Consider the following 15,060-nt stretch of genomic DNA (forward strand, 5'->3'; position numbering starts at 1 on the left):
TGGTTTCAGGAAGTATGGCTTACAGCACTGCAGATCTGCAGTATATAATATATCCGCTTGCTTTATAAGCACTCCTAAGACTTTTAATAGTTTTCTTCCATTTCTTGAATCCAAAATTTTTTTATGACCAGATGAACAGAATTTGAGACTTCTCAGCTGCAGACCACATAATCCCTCAAATTTACACTAGGCTGGCTGTTAGCTGCCACGAGAAGATCCCACAGGTCTTCTTCGATTATCGATACTAGATTTGGAAACCTTAAGTTTTTTGCTTATTTGACATGGTTTCAGCTGTTACAAAAAGCTTCATCTTTTCATCTAACACATCATTCACTTTTTCTTCCTCTACTACGAGCTGATTCACAGTCCAAAACAAGTATTTACATCAATAGTTCTCTGCCCAACTTCCTCTGTTACTTCAGCTGTCATCATCTCACAGCTGCTCCTTCCCCAGCCCCATGTCCACCTCCTATCATCACTCCCAAGTCAACACCTCTCACCTGCAGATGCTTTCCAGCAACAGTCCCTCCCTATGAAAACACAATCTCTGTTGCACCTCTCTGTTTGAATCATGCTATATGGTATTACTCTAACTATTATTATTTTCGTCTATGAGGCTGCCTTTTCTCTACCTGCAAAACAGCTAATCAAACGTCAGTGAAGCTCTTCCGACTTTTTCAAATCTTTCAGCTCATATTTAATTCACTTCTGGCTATTTGTAGCTAAGTCTAATCACCTGCTGGTAAGCAGCTGTTTCTATAAACTGTTTATTTTCTCTAGTCTTTTTTTTTGGGGGGAAAGAAATTCATATTTCCCAGAGTCTCATTGTTTTGGTCAATTTATTTGCTTTTGCAAGAAACCACCTACTAGTTTACTTCTCCCTCTCTTTCACCCTCCTCCCCCAAGTTTCTCCCAGAGAAAAGCAAACTCATTTTTAGTAATTTGGTCTCTTCCAAATTATCAGTATTATTTTAATTACTACCTATTTCCAGCATGGGAAGGGGCTTTGCTTTCATAAAAAAGAACATATGATCGTTGTTCAAATACAAGTTCACTGAAGAACATTTCACTCCAGAGAAATAAGTCTCTCCTTGTTTTAGTAATTTATCCTTCTCCACAGACAATCCCCTTGTCATATCTTCTGACAATTGTTCTCTTTGCTTCCAAAGCATGTGTGTAGCTTATTGGTACTTTCTGATCCTTTGCTATGCAATTCTCGGGAGTAACAAAGTGACAATGTCTGACTTTCAGACACTTACGAGTTTCTATCCAATTCCTCCCCCATCCACTTCTTAACATCCCCTGAACAATGGGCAGTGGAAAAAGCTTAAATATAGCCCACAGTCCTTCTAGGGGGTCAAGCACATACGGAATTTTACGTCCTAGATTACCTAGTCTCCATCCTTCCCCTCAGCTAGCAAGCCCAAACTCACTTCCTATTACCACACCATTAAATTTATCTCCCTCATACCACAGAGATGCACCTACTTTTACCTTCTTGGCTACTTCAGTGTTAGAATTTCTACTTCTTCAGAGCCATTAATGAGGTTACAGAGCTAAAAACGTAGAAGCCTGGGAATGCGCAGAAGTTACTATATGTAACAAGCAAGGAATCTTACCATAGGCTTCTATGCAGATGTAGGTATGTGCAGATTTAATACAGGAAACAGCACACAGCATACAGTATGTCACAGAGGCAAAACATGGAGTGAAGAAATAAAAAAGCAGTTATTCTCTTAAGTCTATGTAAGTAGGTTTAGCTTGTCTAACAATGACTACTTACCTGTGATGAATGAAAAAGCATCCATGACACAGATAAACAAAAACTTTAAAGCAACTGGGCCTCTGTTGGATTGGCATGTTCAGTTGGGACTCTTTTGACCAATACTCTGGTTTTGCCTATGAAATGTTTTCATTTTAACATGACTATGTACCTGATGATAATCAATCTAACTCCAGAGTCACTGTCCTCTCTGAGGCATGTGCAAGTCATCATTTCACAGCTGATACATTCCTCAATGCTAGGGATAAATGTGTTCTAACGTGACTATTATATTCTCTGTGCCGTAGGGCTCAGAAATAATATAAGGAGTCCAGAAGTAAGTGCAATTTCTGAATCTGCTTCTCTTCCTTCCTCTCACTGATCTCACACTCTCACTCACAAAAATAAGCCCATTCCTTTAATTGCATGACAAAAACCAATAGTGTGTAAAGGAATTTTAAAATTTGGCAGGTAAATGACCTCTCCCTCTATGGATCAGAATTTGTTCCTTTATTTTCTCAAGCTTTTGACTGACATTTCTCATCACAGCTGCAGCAGCTTTTATTTTCTTGGATCCCAGCTACTCTGGGAATTCTAGAAAGATGTATGAGGTGAGAGGAAGTCAATCTTTGATTTCTGTCACTGAACAGGCAGAATATGCTTTTATCTCTGCTGAAGCTGTTTTACTCCACTAATACTAGGTCGAGCCTTCTGAAAACTCAACTCCAATTACTTTTCCCTTTCCAAGAATTTCCTCTGTTTGCACTGACAGCTAGTGAAGCTAAATTCTGAAACAGCAGAATAGGCTGAAGCAATCACAGTTATTTGCTACTATCTAAAAATGTGGTAAGAAGTATAAGTACTGGGAAAATTTCTTTTTTCCCCTTAAATATCTGTTTTGGAGGATGCCTGTTCAAAAGATGTGTCTGTTATGTAAACAGGTCTTTGATGGAAACCGCTCTTTACTTAGCCTCCCCAGCTGCAACTAAGTTCAAAGATTCCTATTAAGGTGTGCAATAAACACATGTATATTATTATCAGTTGAGACATTTGTCTGAAAATACTTGTTCCCAGCTATTATCCTGTAAACCATTTCATGTCGAGCAAGATTTCAAAACAAACAATATCTTCAAATGTTACAGGAACAGCTCCTGAAAAACTAGGGGTCTCTGATGACATAAATCATTCTAGGCAGCTTGTAGTGACAAAGCACCACCATGGTCTGATGGTTCTCAAACACATGTGCCAATAAGGATTAAGGTTTGTGGGTTTTTCCCCCAGCAAATAAGTATCCACATAAAAACAAACCTACATCAAACCAACAGCAATAAAAGTACAGTGGAATTGCTGTTGCAGGCAGATAGGGGGAAGCAGAAACTGGGATCACAAAGACCACATAGAAAGCTGAGGAAAAACATTCTCTATCCTGGCTAAACCACATGTCAGAATAGCGACTGTCTTTCGAGTCTTTATTGCCTTATCTTCAAAGCTTTCATTTCACATCACCTAGAATTTTCTAAGCCAATGCAAAAAGACAAATTACACACCTACCATCACAATTTCGATAGCCCAGAAGCACTGCAGGATAATTAACAGTTCTTCAGTTCTGGCAAAAGAAGTAGAACACACTTTATAGGACAGGGACAGCTAGGTAAAGCAATCTGCTGCTGAAGCCATAAATCTCTCTGAACACGACAATAACTGAGAATACTACTTGAGCCTCACAGATGCAACACCATCCACATCATGTACTATAGAGAGAAAAATAGGCCTTAAAGAACTAATATGGAAAGAAAAACTAAAATAAAGAGGTAAAAATGCACAGACTGAAAATCCTGTAACCCACTCAGAAGATCACTCAGAAGATCATCCAGACTTAAGTTTCAGTTTTGAGTCTACTCTGTGGTCAGCCAGTTCCCTTGGTTTTAGCTTGTCTGATCACTTAATATTTCTAAGTCTCCTTTTCTAGCCCATAGCAACTGCCATGTGCCACTTCTAGGCCAGATCAGTACATTCACTTTCCCTTGCACCATTTTCTCTGAATACAGAAGACAGTAGATTACTGAGTGAAACAGGGGATACTAATCAGCCAAGAAAGGGAAATAAATAAGAATTAAGCAAGCTAACAACCAAGGATGGTTCAGCATCTGTACCATTAGCTCAGATACCCATCTTATTTTTGTTAAGCCTAACTCTGAAGGAGTGTATCAAAACAGTGGCAAATACAGGAGGAAGAGGAAGAGGAGGATCTTGCTGTGGGACTTAAGAATAGGAAACTCTGCCTGTTTCCCCATAGACTGACCGTTTTGCAAATACGTGTGAGTGAGAGTGTTGGTCACTGATGGACCTGTTTAGATACTTACCCAGCAGTGAAATAATACACAAAACTCATGAAAGTTCAAGGCAGAAAGACTAGTATTTTTGGAGTAAAACATCCAAGAAAAAAAATTCACAAACCAACTCTTACTAAGCATGTTACATCTTCACTTTCCCTCAGTTATCGTAGCAACTACAGACCACAGAGTATCAATATCCATTTAGCATTTGTCCGTTTAACAAGGCTTGACAACTCTGGATTACTGGCCATAACTAGGAAAAGGCAGCTTTCCAGAGATCTCATATGAAAGGTTAGTATAACAGCCAAGGAAGAATCTAGCTACAGTGGTGCTATTCTCAAGTATCTCAAACAAAACCATAAACTTTTACTGCAGCATTATCATACACAAGCCAGCTAAGTCAGCCTGATCATTAAATTTGAGGGTAATTTATCTAACAGATCAGTATGTAACCTTGATTTTACAAGGTTTGGTTTGAGAAAGGGGGAGTAATATGGTAGTTTTGTTTCTTCACTTAAATAAGAGAAGGAATTGAAAGACATCAGTAGGCCAAATACCCCTGCTAGGTTCATTTTATGGGCCCTCAGTCTTTCGCTTTTCAAAAATCTGTCACAGAGCTATCAGTTGACACTTATCAAAACTGACATCATGAGGCATCAAAATTTAAAGTAAAAAATGTCAGGCAGATATTTTTCTCCACAGTTCTTAACTTGTCCCAAGCACAATTTTTTAAAGCAATTTTTTTCTGTGTCACATGACTTCCAAGCAAGGCTTGCCCATCAAACATGCTTCTATTTGAGTACTTATTACTTTCTGTACAGGCAAGAAACTGTACATGTGGACCCATGTAGATCATATACAAAGACAGAGAGAGAGAGATATATATATGCATAAAGTCAAGGTGTGAAGATACAGGGGCCAAACGGATTAGTATCCGCTCTAAAAATCTTGACAAAAGAGATACCAGATTAATGTTGATTCACATGGATTTCCCCCCACACCATTTTCATGAAAAAGATCAGAAAGCACCTTCTTTTAACCAGAAGGTGTTTTAGAATATCTGTGAGAAGTCCCAATAAGTTTGAAAGTTTATTTCCAGTTTTTCAAAGCCTAAATCACAGAAACTAACGAGGCAAGTAGTAAACACCTACATATGTGTGAGCATATGTATACACAGAAAACTCCTGTTCATCAGGAAACAAATTACTCTTGTTGGTCTTAACAGACAAGTGTGCCAGAGAGATTGTGTCTTTATCCTAGAAAACCTCTACTCATTCTAGCTCAATGCTGGATGTCTCTATGGAGACAAGAGCTGTATTTCGTAAGCCTAAGACTAGAAGAAGCCTGGAGGACCAGCGGTGAACAGCTACGGGACAGAGAGCAAGGGGTTTAGTTTATGTTTTGCTAAATATATATAGATTGAATTGGAGTTCATAAGTGTTGTTTATATTAAAACCAAATCTCTCTTACTAAAAGAAACTTGACTGTAACCATCCCTAAAAGTTACTGTCTAGGAAACATCTATACACCCCAGAAACGAAGTCCATAAAAAGCAGCAATTACGCAATATTAACTAGTCACTCTTAGCTTGCAAATCGATCCCGAAGCAGCTTTGTTTGAATACTCCTTAAGCTTTTCAGAAAAGCTTTCAGCATACTTAAATTCTGCCTGGGGGCCACCTCCATTTGTAAGACAGGAAGCATCCCCAGTCACATTTGATGGATGATAGGTACCTTATCTCTGCTTGGTACCTACTGTTACAGCCTGGAACAAACAGCATTCAGACTGCCTCCTCTTATACAAATATCACTTACCAGCGATATCACAAAACAGCGTCTTGACAGCTGCTAGTTAATCGTTGTACAATGCAAAATCAATTTCTGCTACAAACTATTTTCTGAGATTTTATAAAGAAAATGTGAATAAGCTTACTAAAATATATTGAATGTGAACAAAAACAGTGGAAGCAGAGACAAAAATAGAAACTACTGCCTGAGGCAAGCACTGAATGGCTAGAAAGTAGAAACACTTTGGAAGGAAAGTAATTTCCCCCCCTTCGTTGCTTCCCAGGGAATTCTACTCTTCACCCACTCTACACTTCCTAAACTGAATCCATCCAATCTAGGGATAAAACAGCAACCAATGATTTCATAAAAATGCCAAGACTTCACCTGCAATCTTGTAGCACATTGAGAGGACAGGGCAGCAAACTGTTTATGAGAAATGGAACTACTCCTTTATCTTCAGAATTACACTGAAATCGTAATAATAACAACTACCTGCAAAGAAAATTTACTCTTTCCTGCAATCTGCTATCCAGTCTTCTAAACTAGAAAGTAAAAGTTTTAACCTAGCAACAGGAAGATTCAGAGACAGAAAGGGTATCAGAAATCCAGAGTTCCACACAGTCTGGGAAAAAAACCCCACCAAAATATTACCTTCTGGCATTCTTTGGAAAAAGGTGAAGTCAGCTTTTCTCACAGGAGATACAAATACATGATTTACTAGAATACAGACATCAAAAAGCAGAGAACAATGCATTTAAAATCTTCAGGGAATTGAAGCATAAGGCCTTTGCCTGTTCAAAGAAAAAAAACCAAACCACCTGACACCCAAAAAGCTACAAATCTGTCTTTAATTCTCATTGTACTGTAGTAAGTATTCTGTGCTACTGTGTATTCTACCAACTGCACCCCGAGGAGCACTCATTACAGTTCTTAGCTCTTTTGTCAAGTTGCCAGAGATCAAAGGGCTGATCTGAGAAGGAAAACCAATACATCCCAATGCAAACCTACAGCTTTCTTTAAAATTCTTAAAACATTTTGCTGTTCAGAAGTACTGTGCAGTTTCACTGCATTAGTCCAAGTTGTGTCTCATTCAGAAATTGGTGACAAGTTATGCCCAAATGTGAGACTTGGAATTGAAAAAAGGAAAACCTCAAAACACTACTGTCTCTACTGGGTGTCAAAATATTAAAAAAAAAAACAAAACAAGCAGAACAAACAGCAAAGTTTCCGATCAAGATTGAAACACAGATATTAATAAACAAACTATAAATTATCATGTCCGTTTACAGTGCACAAAGTTATTGTTCACACAGGTTCTGCATAGATAGTTTTAGTTTACACTGACAGTAAAGCCATCTACTTCACATTAGGTGAGACCAAATGAGGCATCTGTACTTTATGGGTAATAAATGAACACCTGTGGCCTCTCACATGTAGGTGGCTAAAAGCTACTCTTGAACAACCAGGTTAATGCTGTACTTCTCACCTGATCTTCTTCTTCATCCTCTTCATCTTCCGCCAAACGCTGCCTGCCCACTTCATACAGTCTGCAAACTGTATCCATGTTCATGGCATCCATGCTCCCTTGATTCTGAAGACAGATGCCCACACAGCAGTTAGCCCCAGGAATTAAGCTCAGCATTCATATTCAGTGCTATATCTGATCTCAATTACAGAAACATTACCAAAATCCTTCCATCCCATTTACTAGCAGCCGTACAATTAGCACTAAAAAAGGAGTCTTTTTGGTTTCAAGGACCAGCCCAGGAGTGATGTAAATAGCTACTTTCTGCTTCTGTCATCCACAAGGTACACTCTCACTAGGAGACTTAACAAAACCTTTACTGGATCCTTAACATGCTTTTTTGGTTTAGTTCTCACCTAACTGCACACCACTTCCTTTCAAGTTTGCCTCCCTGTTATATCATGGAACCATATGCCCTGAGAGAATGCTAAAAGCTGTCACATAGCAAGAGTTCCAGAAGACCTTCTGGTCTGATACCCCAGCAACCACTGCTGCCACAGGCCAGGAAGTAACATTTCCAATGACTCCTATAAAAGAAAATTTTCGTATCCTGGCCTCACAACCTTAGCAACTCCAACTTCAGTAGCTAAACAAGAAGCTTGCCCTACTACAAATTCTTGACTCGCTTTTTTTGGTCTGTAAGGATCAGTGGTTCACAGACGATTAAGTTCACAGGATTTTAAATTAGTCACTACACTTACATAGTCAGGTTCAAGACCCATTAGTTAAACATGACTTCCCCCTTAACAGACCAGAAGTTTCGCTCAGTAATTTTTGCTTCAAATCCTTAGCTTCTGGGATTTTGCTAGGAAGGCAAGTGAAAAAGGAACGATGAGAGTGATTCACAGACAAGCTCTATGGGAAGCCCCAGGAAGACTGCATTTCCCAGTTATTCGATACAGTGCAAATTTTAATAGGAAATTATTGCTATAAATAGAAAAAAAAATACATTTCTCTCTATGCTTATGAAAAGGAAAACCTCTTCACATTTTGAAGTGGGAAGTATTTGAAGAAGAGAGGCAAACGTGTTTGGAAGTTTAAGGAATCAAAGGCAGAAAAACAAGACTGCTGTGCGTGGACAACAAAAAACTAACGGCATCTTTACCATCATCAAAACACCATCAACGCTTAGAATGTGAATTTAACAGTAGGAACTCCAGAACCTCCGGTTCTGAAGGTTTTAAAAAGAAACAAAAAGCATTGCACTCAAACCACAACTACAGAGACCAGAGTTTATTCTTAGCTCCTTTACCTCAATGACAGCCAGGTAGCAGTCCTTGCTGTCTGTGCACAAGTCAAAGATATTCCGCTTTACATCTATGGTAGCTGGAAAACATCACAAAACAAACTCAGTGGTTAACTGCATTTTACTTAATGCTCATTGAAAGAGAAGATCTAACAATATATGTCTAAAAGCAGATAATAAAATGTTGGGACAAGAAACAACACATGAAATAAAAGTGAAATGAACATTTGTAACTAATTCAACCTGTAATAAAGAACAGAAGTGTTGGAGACTGTCATAAAAAATAGTCAGGTAAGTTCTTAATCTGCTCTGCACAGTGCCTCCTCCCTTGATAATACATTTATTGGCTTCTCTAAGCACAGTAAACAACAGATAATCTTCTAGAATAGGTGGCAACCAAGGGACTGAGTTGTGAGCCATATCTCCTTTCAATAGCAAAAGCCACATTTGTTTATGTCCGTAGTAGTGATTAGCTTAGCTCCAGGAACTTTGCAAGCTGGAGGCCAAACTGACAGCATTTTGAACTACCAGCATGGGGAAATGCTGTTGGGAAAAGGAAAAAAAAGAAAATGGATGAAAAAAAAAAAGGCTCTTCCTGAAATGAGACCAATGACATCTTGGCCAAATGATCTACTATCTTAGATTATGCCCTACCTGGAAAGAATAAAGGAAAATAAAGCCAGAACTATTTGTTCAGCAGTAGCAAGTAAGGCAATCACACACTGAACAGGATATGATACTTGAAATTATTTCAGTGTTAAACCCAACTCTCATGCTTCAGTCAGAACAGGTCGTAGCAGAATTTAATTTGTCACACATGCAAAGGGGAGGAGGAAGTGAATGTTACTAAGCAGAACTTTCAAAAAGCCTTCAAACCTCCAGACCAAGCTATTTGCTCCTCTGTTACTCTTACCTATAGGTTTATAATCAGTTGCATTAAATGTCCTGAAAGAAGAGCCAAAGGGACTTCTCATTCTCTCCTCCAGAAGGTCATCTTCATCATCTGCCTGCAACATAGCTGATACAAGGAAAGATTATTCCACAAATCCACCTTCCATTCGTCACTATCATTAATCAACTTAAGATTAAATCAGACTCTGACATGAATTTTCTTTTTATTTAATAGCTTGGCGAGACCCATTTAATATCTACTCTTCCAGAGCTGCCTTTATTAATACTGCAGATCATTGAAACTTAATACAGAGGACAAAATTATTTTCTCAAGCATCATCAGATCTGCCGTTATACACATTTTCTTTTTCAATAGGTTGATTTTTAATTTCACAAGTGAGTTGTGATATTGCTGATGTTAGAGAAAACTGTCTTTGTCAGCAATATACATAGCATAAACTTCCTGAAAAAATTCCATTTCACACATGCCAGTAAGGCCTGGAGTTAGACAGACTCTCTGAAGCTTCCAATTTCACTGAACAAGCATCTACTTATCTCAAACCAGAGGTGATCAAGGAGAGTAATATAAGACTGAGAAGTCCTACCTCCATACATAACTGTGCCAGTATAGTTGAAGACCACACGACACTGATCCAGTGCAGGTACTGTGTGTAACAAATGGAAAGTTCGGAGGTCCCACTGAAAAAATACAGGCTAAGGAGCAACAAATGGTTGAAAGTTTCTATTTCTTTTTCAACACAGTGGCAAACAACCGATTAATTGCATTCAAGAAACCTCATTGCCACCTTCTTGCAAATACGACAGAGTTGTATTCCAGCACAACAATTCCCTCCATGTGTTCAAAATGAGGAAGCCCTTACTCACAATGTCATTCCCAGTCATGACAGGTTACTGCAGGAGCTTCAAGGTTGATCTTGGTAAGGGATGGAAAGAGAGCAGAGGTACCACAGACTATACTAGAAAAGAAAATCTCCCTTGCTCTCTCTGTGTGTTAAGTATTTCCCCTAGGCCATATCAGAGGCAGAATCTAGATTTAAATTAGCTAGCTGTCTGACAGTCCCTACTTACTTGATTCACAGACAAAAACTGTTGTTACCATCCATAACCTATAACACAGCAGACCATTAATACAACTTCTGCAAACAGCTACTTGTTTAACAATACCAATTCTTTAGGTCCCAGCACATCAGTTACCACAGTGGCCAAAGGATACAATTTCTGTGTTGACTATGACCTCTAGCCCATTGGGATGGAAAACACCACTGATGGTCATGTTGAATTTGTCAAACTTGTGGATGGCTTGTGCCGATCTGACATCCCAGAGGACACCATCATTTAGGACAAGGTCATCAGTGGGGTTAAAGGTAGCACAGTTCTTCTTGTAGTTGTTGGCAAGATCTGGGTTAAACAGAGTCAATAGCTTGTTGCCAGTCTGAATATCATAGATCTTTTAGATTAAAAAGAAAAAGAAAGATTAGTCACAATTTGTAATGTACCTGTGCCTAAGATCACCCCATGTTCCCCCTTCTAGATTGTTTCCAGAATCACCCCATTTCCCATTTTGCTTTTTCATTTCAAGTGAGAGCATTCCAAAGATAACCCTTCCTGCCAGTCCTTCAATAGTTTTGCAGAGCTGGAACCAAGTCACAAAACGCATTTTGGCCAGTACTTAGCTTACTGCAGGTTCACTGATGAATTTCAATACAATCAGGATTAGTTCCAAAGAAACTAACCCCATCATGAAAAGTGGGCTGGAAAGCTGCAGGCACAAGGTGCCACGTAGCCAGAAACTGTTTCAGAAATGGAACTGCTTTCAGAGCAGATGGTATTTACAAACATAAAAACTCCAAAGCACACAGTGAGGGAAAAAAAGCCAGAAACTGTAGAAAACAAGTTAAAATTCCTGGCATTTACACAGAAGGGGAACTTTCTGAGCTTTGCCCCAACAAATTGTTGGAAGATAAAAAGATAAAAAGGGCTTTTAACTAGTACAAGGGTTTATGACCATCTTCTCAGATAAATTTCACCTGCAAGATCCCTCAGAGCCTAGCTCTCGTTCAAACTTACAGAGAGGAAAAAATTCTCTAGAATTGGAAAACAAATCTGTTTACCAGATAAACACAATACACAAACTGATTTGACTTCCAGATAAATCCAAGTTAAAAACCGGGCAGGAATGGATAGTTTGCTTAAACAAATCAAGCGCAGTAAGTAAAATCATAAATAATTTGAGTAAGTTATGTTTCATGACAATTTTTTATGCAAATACTCTTTCAAAAGAGACAGTGCCTATAATGAATGTAAATTAGCACTGAGAAGAAGCACAAGCACTCTGAAGCCTGCATCTGTCAAATTTGCAGGTATTCATACAAAACACTACAACAGAGCATTCTCTGAAAATATATCGGTAAAATTAAATTACCCAAAAGCAAGCTGCAAATGTTGGAGGGGCAAAAGGAGGACACTTCTAAGAAGGACACTTTTAATAGGCCATTTCCCACAGCTGTTGACTGAGCTATTGTTTACAGTGGAACTTATTATTAGTAGTAGTATTACTGAAAAATAAGGCAAAAGGAGGCAACTTCGGGGGGGTGAGGTGGCGGGAAGTCCTGCACGATCTCTCTCAAATGAGCAAAACAAAGCAGATTCTACAATTGCCCAGAATACTAACCACAGAGGCAAAACACTGCACGCTGCTTGTGCTACAGTTGGTTTGGAATGGTTGAATTTATACCCTTAGACACAGGGAGAAATTATTTGACACTTTCAAAGCTCTCCTCTAAAGCCTCTTAGTTCATCAGTTACAGAGAGCATCATAGCACCCAGATCTGTTAATAAAAGTCCTGTGAAGAATAATTATTCTTGTCACAGCTTCACAACCATGACCTTTACTGGTACTTACATGGGCAATGTCTCCTTTTGTGCCAATGACCCTGTCCTGAGAGTGCTTGCTGAACTCCACATAGTGGTCATCAGGGAAGGAATGCCTGTAGATACAGTCAGTGAAGAAGTCAAGGAACTGCAGATTGAAACCGCCGCTGTGAACCAAACACTACCCCAACACCTCCAGCAGAGGTTTCAACAGTATCGAAAACTAAAAATGTAGAAAAGACTTTCCTCCGCCATTGCCCATGGCATACTACAATGCTAAAATGCTCCACTGACATTTACAGACACAGCCCTTACAGCAGACCAGTGAAAAAAGACACAAGCAACAGATTCACAGACTTATCATGAAATTACTACTGCAACAGGATCTGCCATAAACATAACACTATTTAGAGGAGTGAGCAGTGAATGGCATCATGAACGTTCAAACGCCCAGGCAGGCCTGAGGCACATTAAACTTCATCTGAAGAATGCCCTTTAGCTGACCTAAAACAGGTCACACCAAAACTGTTGCTTACAACTAAGGTAGACAACAGTCAAACCTTTTAAAAATGAAAGCCTTCCACCCATTTTTTATGGGAAGAAACAATTGTAAATACTGAAATCAATTTTAAATAGCTTCTTCCAGGTCTGGTATAGCTTGTATCCAGGTCTGAAAATTTCACCATGCGAATCACCATGCTACTACAATTCTGTAACTGGCTACAGAAAGATTGTCAGGATAATTTACAAACATGAGAATAAAAATACAAACATATTTCTTTGCCTTCAGGGACAACAGTGATTTTACTGATCTATCTTGCATTAAATAGGTCTTTAGGTAGTTAGAATTTAGCAAAGCTGTCTGTACCCAATAAAATAGGGAAGATACTAAACATAAGAGAGGGAACATATTTTATTTTTTCACAAGAGACATTGTGAGAGCTGTGCTGTACTGTTCTTTCACAGAGTTTGTTCTTAGGGTTTCTGCCTATATTGAACGGTTATTCTAACTGCAACGTACCCCACAGCTGGATCAGAGTATACCTACTTCATATCAAAGACAGACTTCATTCCCCACAATGCAGACAGAGGTTGGCTCCACGTAGCAGATGTCAGCAATAAAGATCCATCCTGTATTTCCAGATGGGAGTGGAGGGGGAGGAAGGGAAAAGAATACCAGGGAAAACAGAGGTTATAATTTTACCTGTACACTTCAACTTACACGACCAATTTAGGAACTATAGCAGATTTTGTGCTTACTAAACTACTCCTATGGCGACAAAATCTAGGTATCTAATACTACGTATAATATAAAGAGCCCTCGGCAGATGAAGAAAAACATTACAGATAACAATGGGAATTATCTATGATGTTAATAGCAGATAAAATCAGGATAATCCATGCATGAACTTTGATGCCCTGTGAGTGGAGTTCATCCTGCTTATAAATCAGTTACCTTTTATTTTTTCCTAGAATCATGCCCCAAAAAGATTTCTTTCTTCAACAAAGGGAGGTTATATAAACTCTGATATGTTATCTCACATTTATCTTAAATAGTAGTCAGTTTAAGCATTTTTCCACTTCCAGACATACATATTCATTACTTATGAAGGCACACAGCCACTACGCATCTTCTCTATTATCTTGGGAAGAAAAAAAATAATTGTAGAACTCAGAGAGGGAGTATGTAACTATTACAAGTACTTTAATGACAGGCATTGCAGGCCAGCCAGTAGGCGCATTTTAGATGTACATATCTAGACGGGCCCAAAACATACCAGGGCTTAGGCTGTGAGAACTTCCAAAACTCAGAACAGGTCTTTGATTACTTACCCTGGATGGCTCAAGGTGCGTGATGGCAGAGTTATGGCAGTTGTAACTGGCCTCTTCCTGTCCACTGAATACATTATAGAGTTTCAACTGCCCCGTGCAAGTACCCAGCATTAAGAATCGTTCTCTTGCAGAAAACGCACAACACGTAAAGCCACTCTCATCCTCATTTGCTTCCCTGAACACAGAAATCGGACGGAACCTAGAGAAAGTAGAAATACAAGGGTCACCCGAAAGACAGAAGAAAAGCAAAACTGAAATGCTGTGTGATGATATTAAATCCAGTCCTTAAAAGTCGTGTAGGTACAAGTTATAGTTTTCCTCTAGGACAAGCTAAGTGTTAATTGTAAGACTAGTTCTCAAGTGAGTATGTTACAATAGTGTTTGCAACATTTCAGAGTTTGTTTTGCACTATTAAGTACTTCTGTTCAAGCACATCATTATGTTGAAGCACCTGAAGTCTGTCTTCAAAGTTGGATTGACGGAAAACCTGTTAATGCCGTCACCTGGATAAGTACAGACAGCTAGTAAAAAATTTTGTAACAGTTCTGAAACACTCAACACAAGAAGGCATGGCACATCAGCCAAATAACCTCTTGTCATCATAATTTCCCAAGGTGATACTGGTTTCACTGTGAAGATGCTTTCATCTATGTGTCATCTTTATTTTTATAAACTTCACATCATCTTCCAATTTAACCTCAGCAAAGAAAGGTCACATAAAAAGGCTAGCAACTTGCAGTGCTGCAGATTAAGCTGCAAGAGCAAAATATGGATTCCGCTGTCCTGCA

General features: G+C 38.9%; 1 protein-coding gene across 10 annotated transcripts in view; it reads right to left on the reverse strand.

Annotated features, from left to right (window-relative positions):
- The window catches only part of DCAF1 (DDB1 and CUL4 associated factor 1), a 53,976-nt gene that overhangs the window by 10,564 nt on the left and 28,352 nt on the right, over positions 1–15,060 (reverse strand). For 6 of the 10 annotated variants that reach the window (XM_075159259.1, XM_075159264.1, XM_075159262.1 and 3 more), the window contains 8 exons: positions 14,273–14,471; positions 13,488–13,570; positions 12,471–12,555; positions 10,782–11,015; positions 10,153–10,246; positions 9,570–9,674; positions 8,663–8,736; positions 7,372–7,476 (listed from right to left, as the gene is read on the reverse strand). In XM_075159259.1, the coding sequence (XP_075015360.1) occupies positions 7,372–7,476; positions 8,663–8,736; positions 9,570–9,674; positions 10,153–10,246; positions 10,782–11,015; positions 12,471–12,555; positions 13,488–13,570; positions 14,273–14,471 (979 nt within the window). Of the gene's footprint in view, positions 1–1,619; positions 3,369–6,536; positions 6,603–7,371; positions 7,477–8,662; positions 8,737–9,569; positions 9,675–10,152; positions 10,247–10,781; positions 11,016–12,470; positions 12,556–13,487; positions 13,571–14,272; positions 14,472–15,060 lie in introns of those variants that run through there. The other 4 variants (XR_012675083.1, XR_012675082.1, XR_012675081.1 and 1 more) reach the window with 4 other exon arrangements.

Source organism: Calonectris borealis, chromosome 10 (assembly GCF_964195595.1).
Source record: "Calonectris borealis chromosome 10, bCalBor7.hap1.2, whole genome shotgun sequence".
Lineage (NCBI taxonomy): Eukaryota > Metazoa > Chordata > Aves > Procellariiformes > Procellariidae > Calonectris > Calonectris borealis.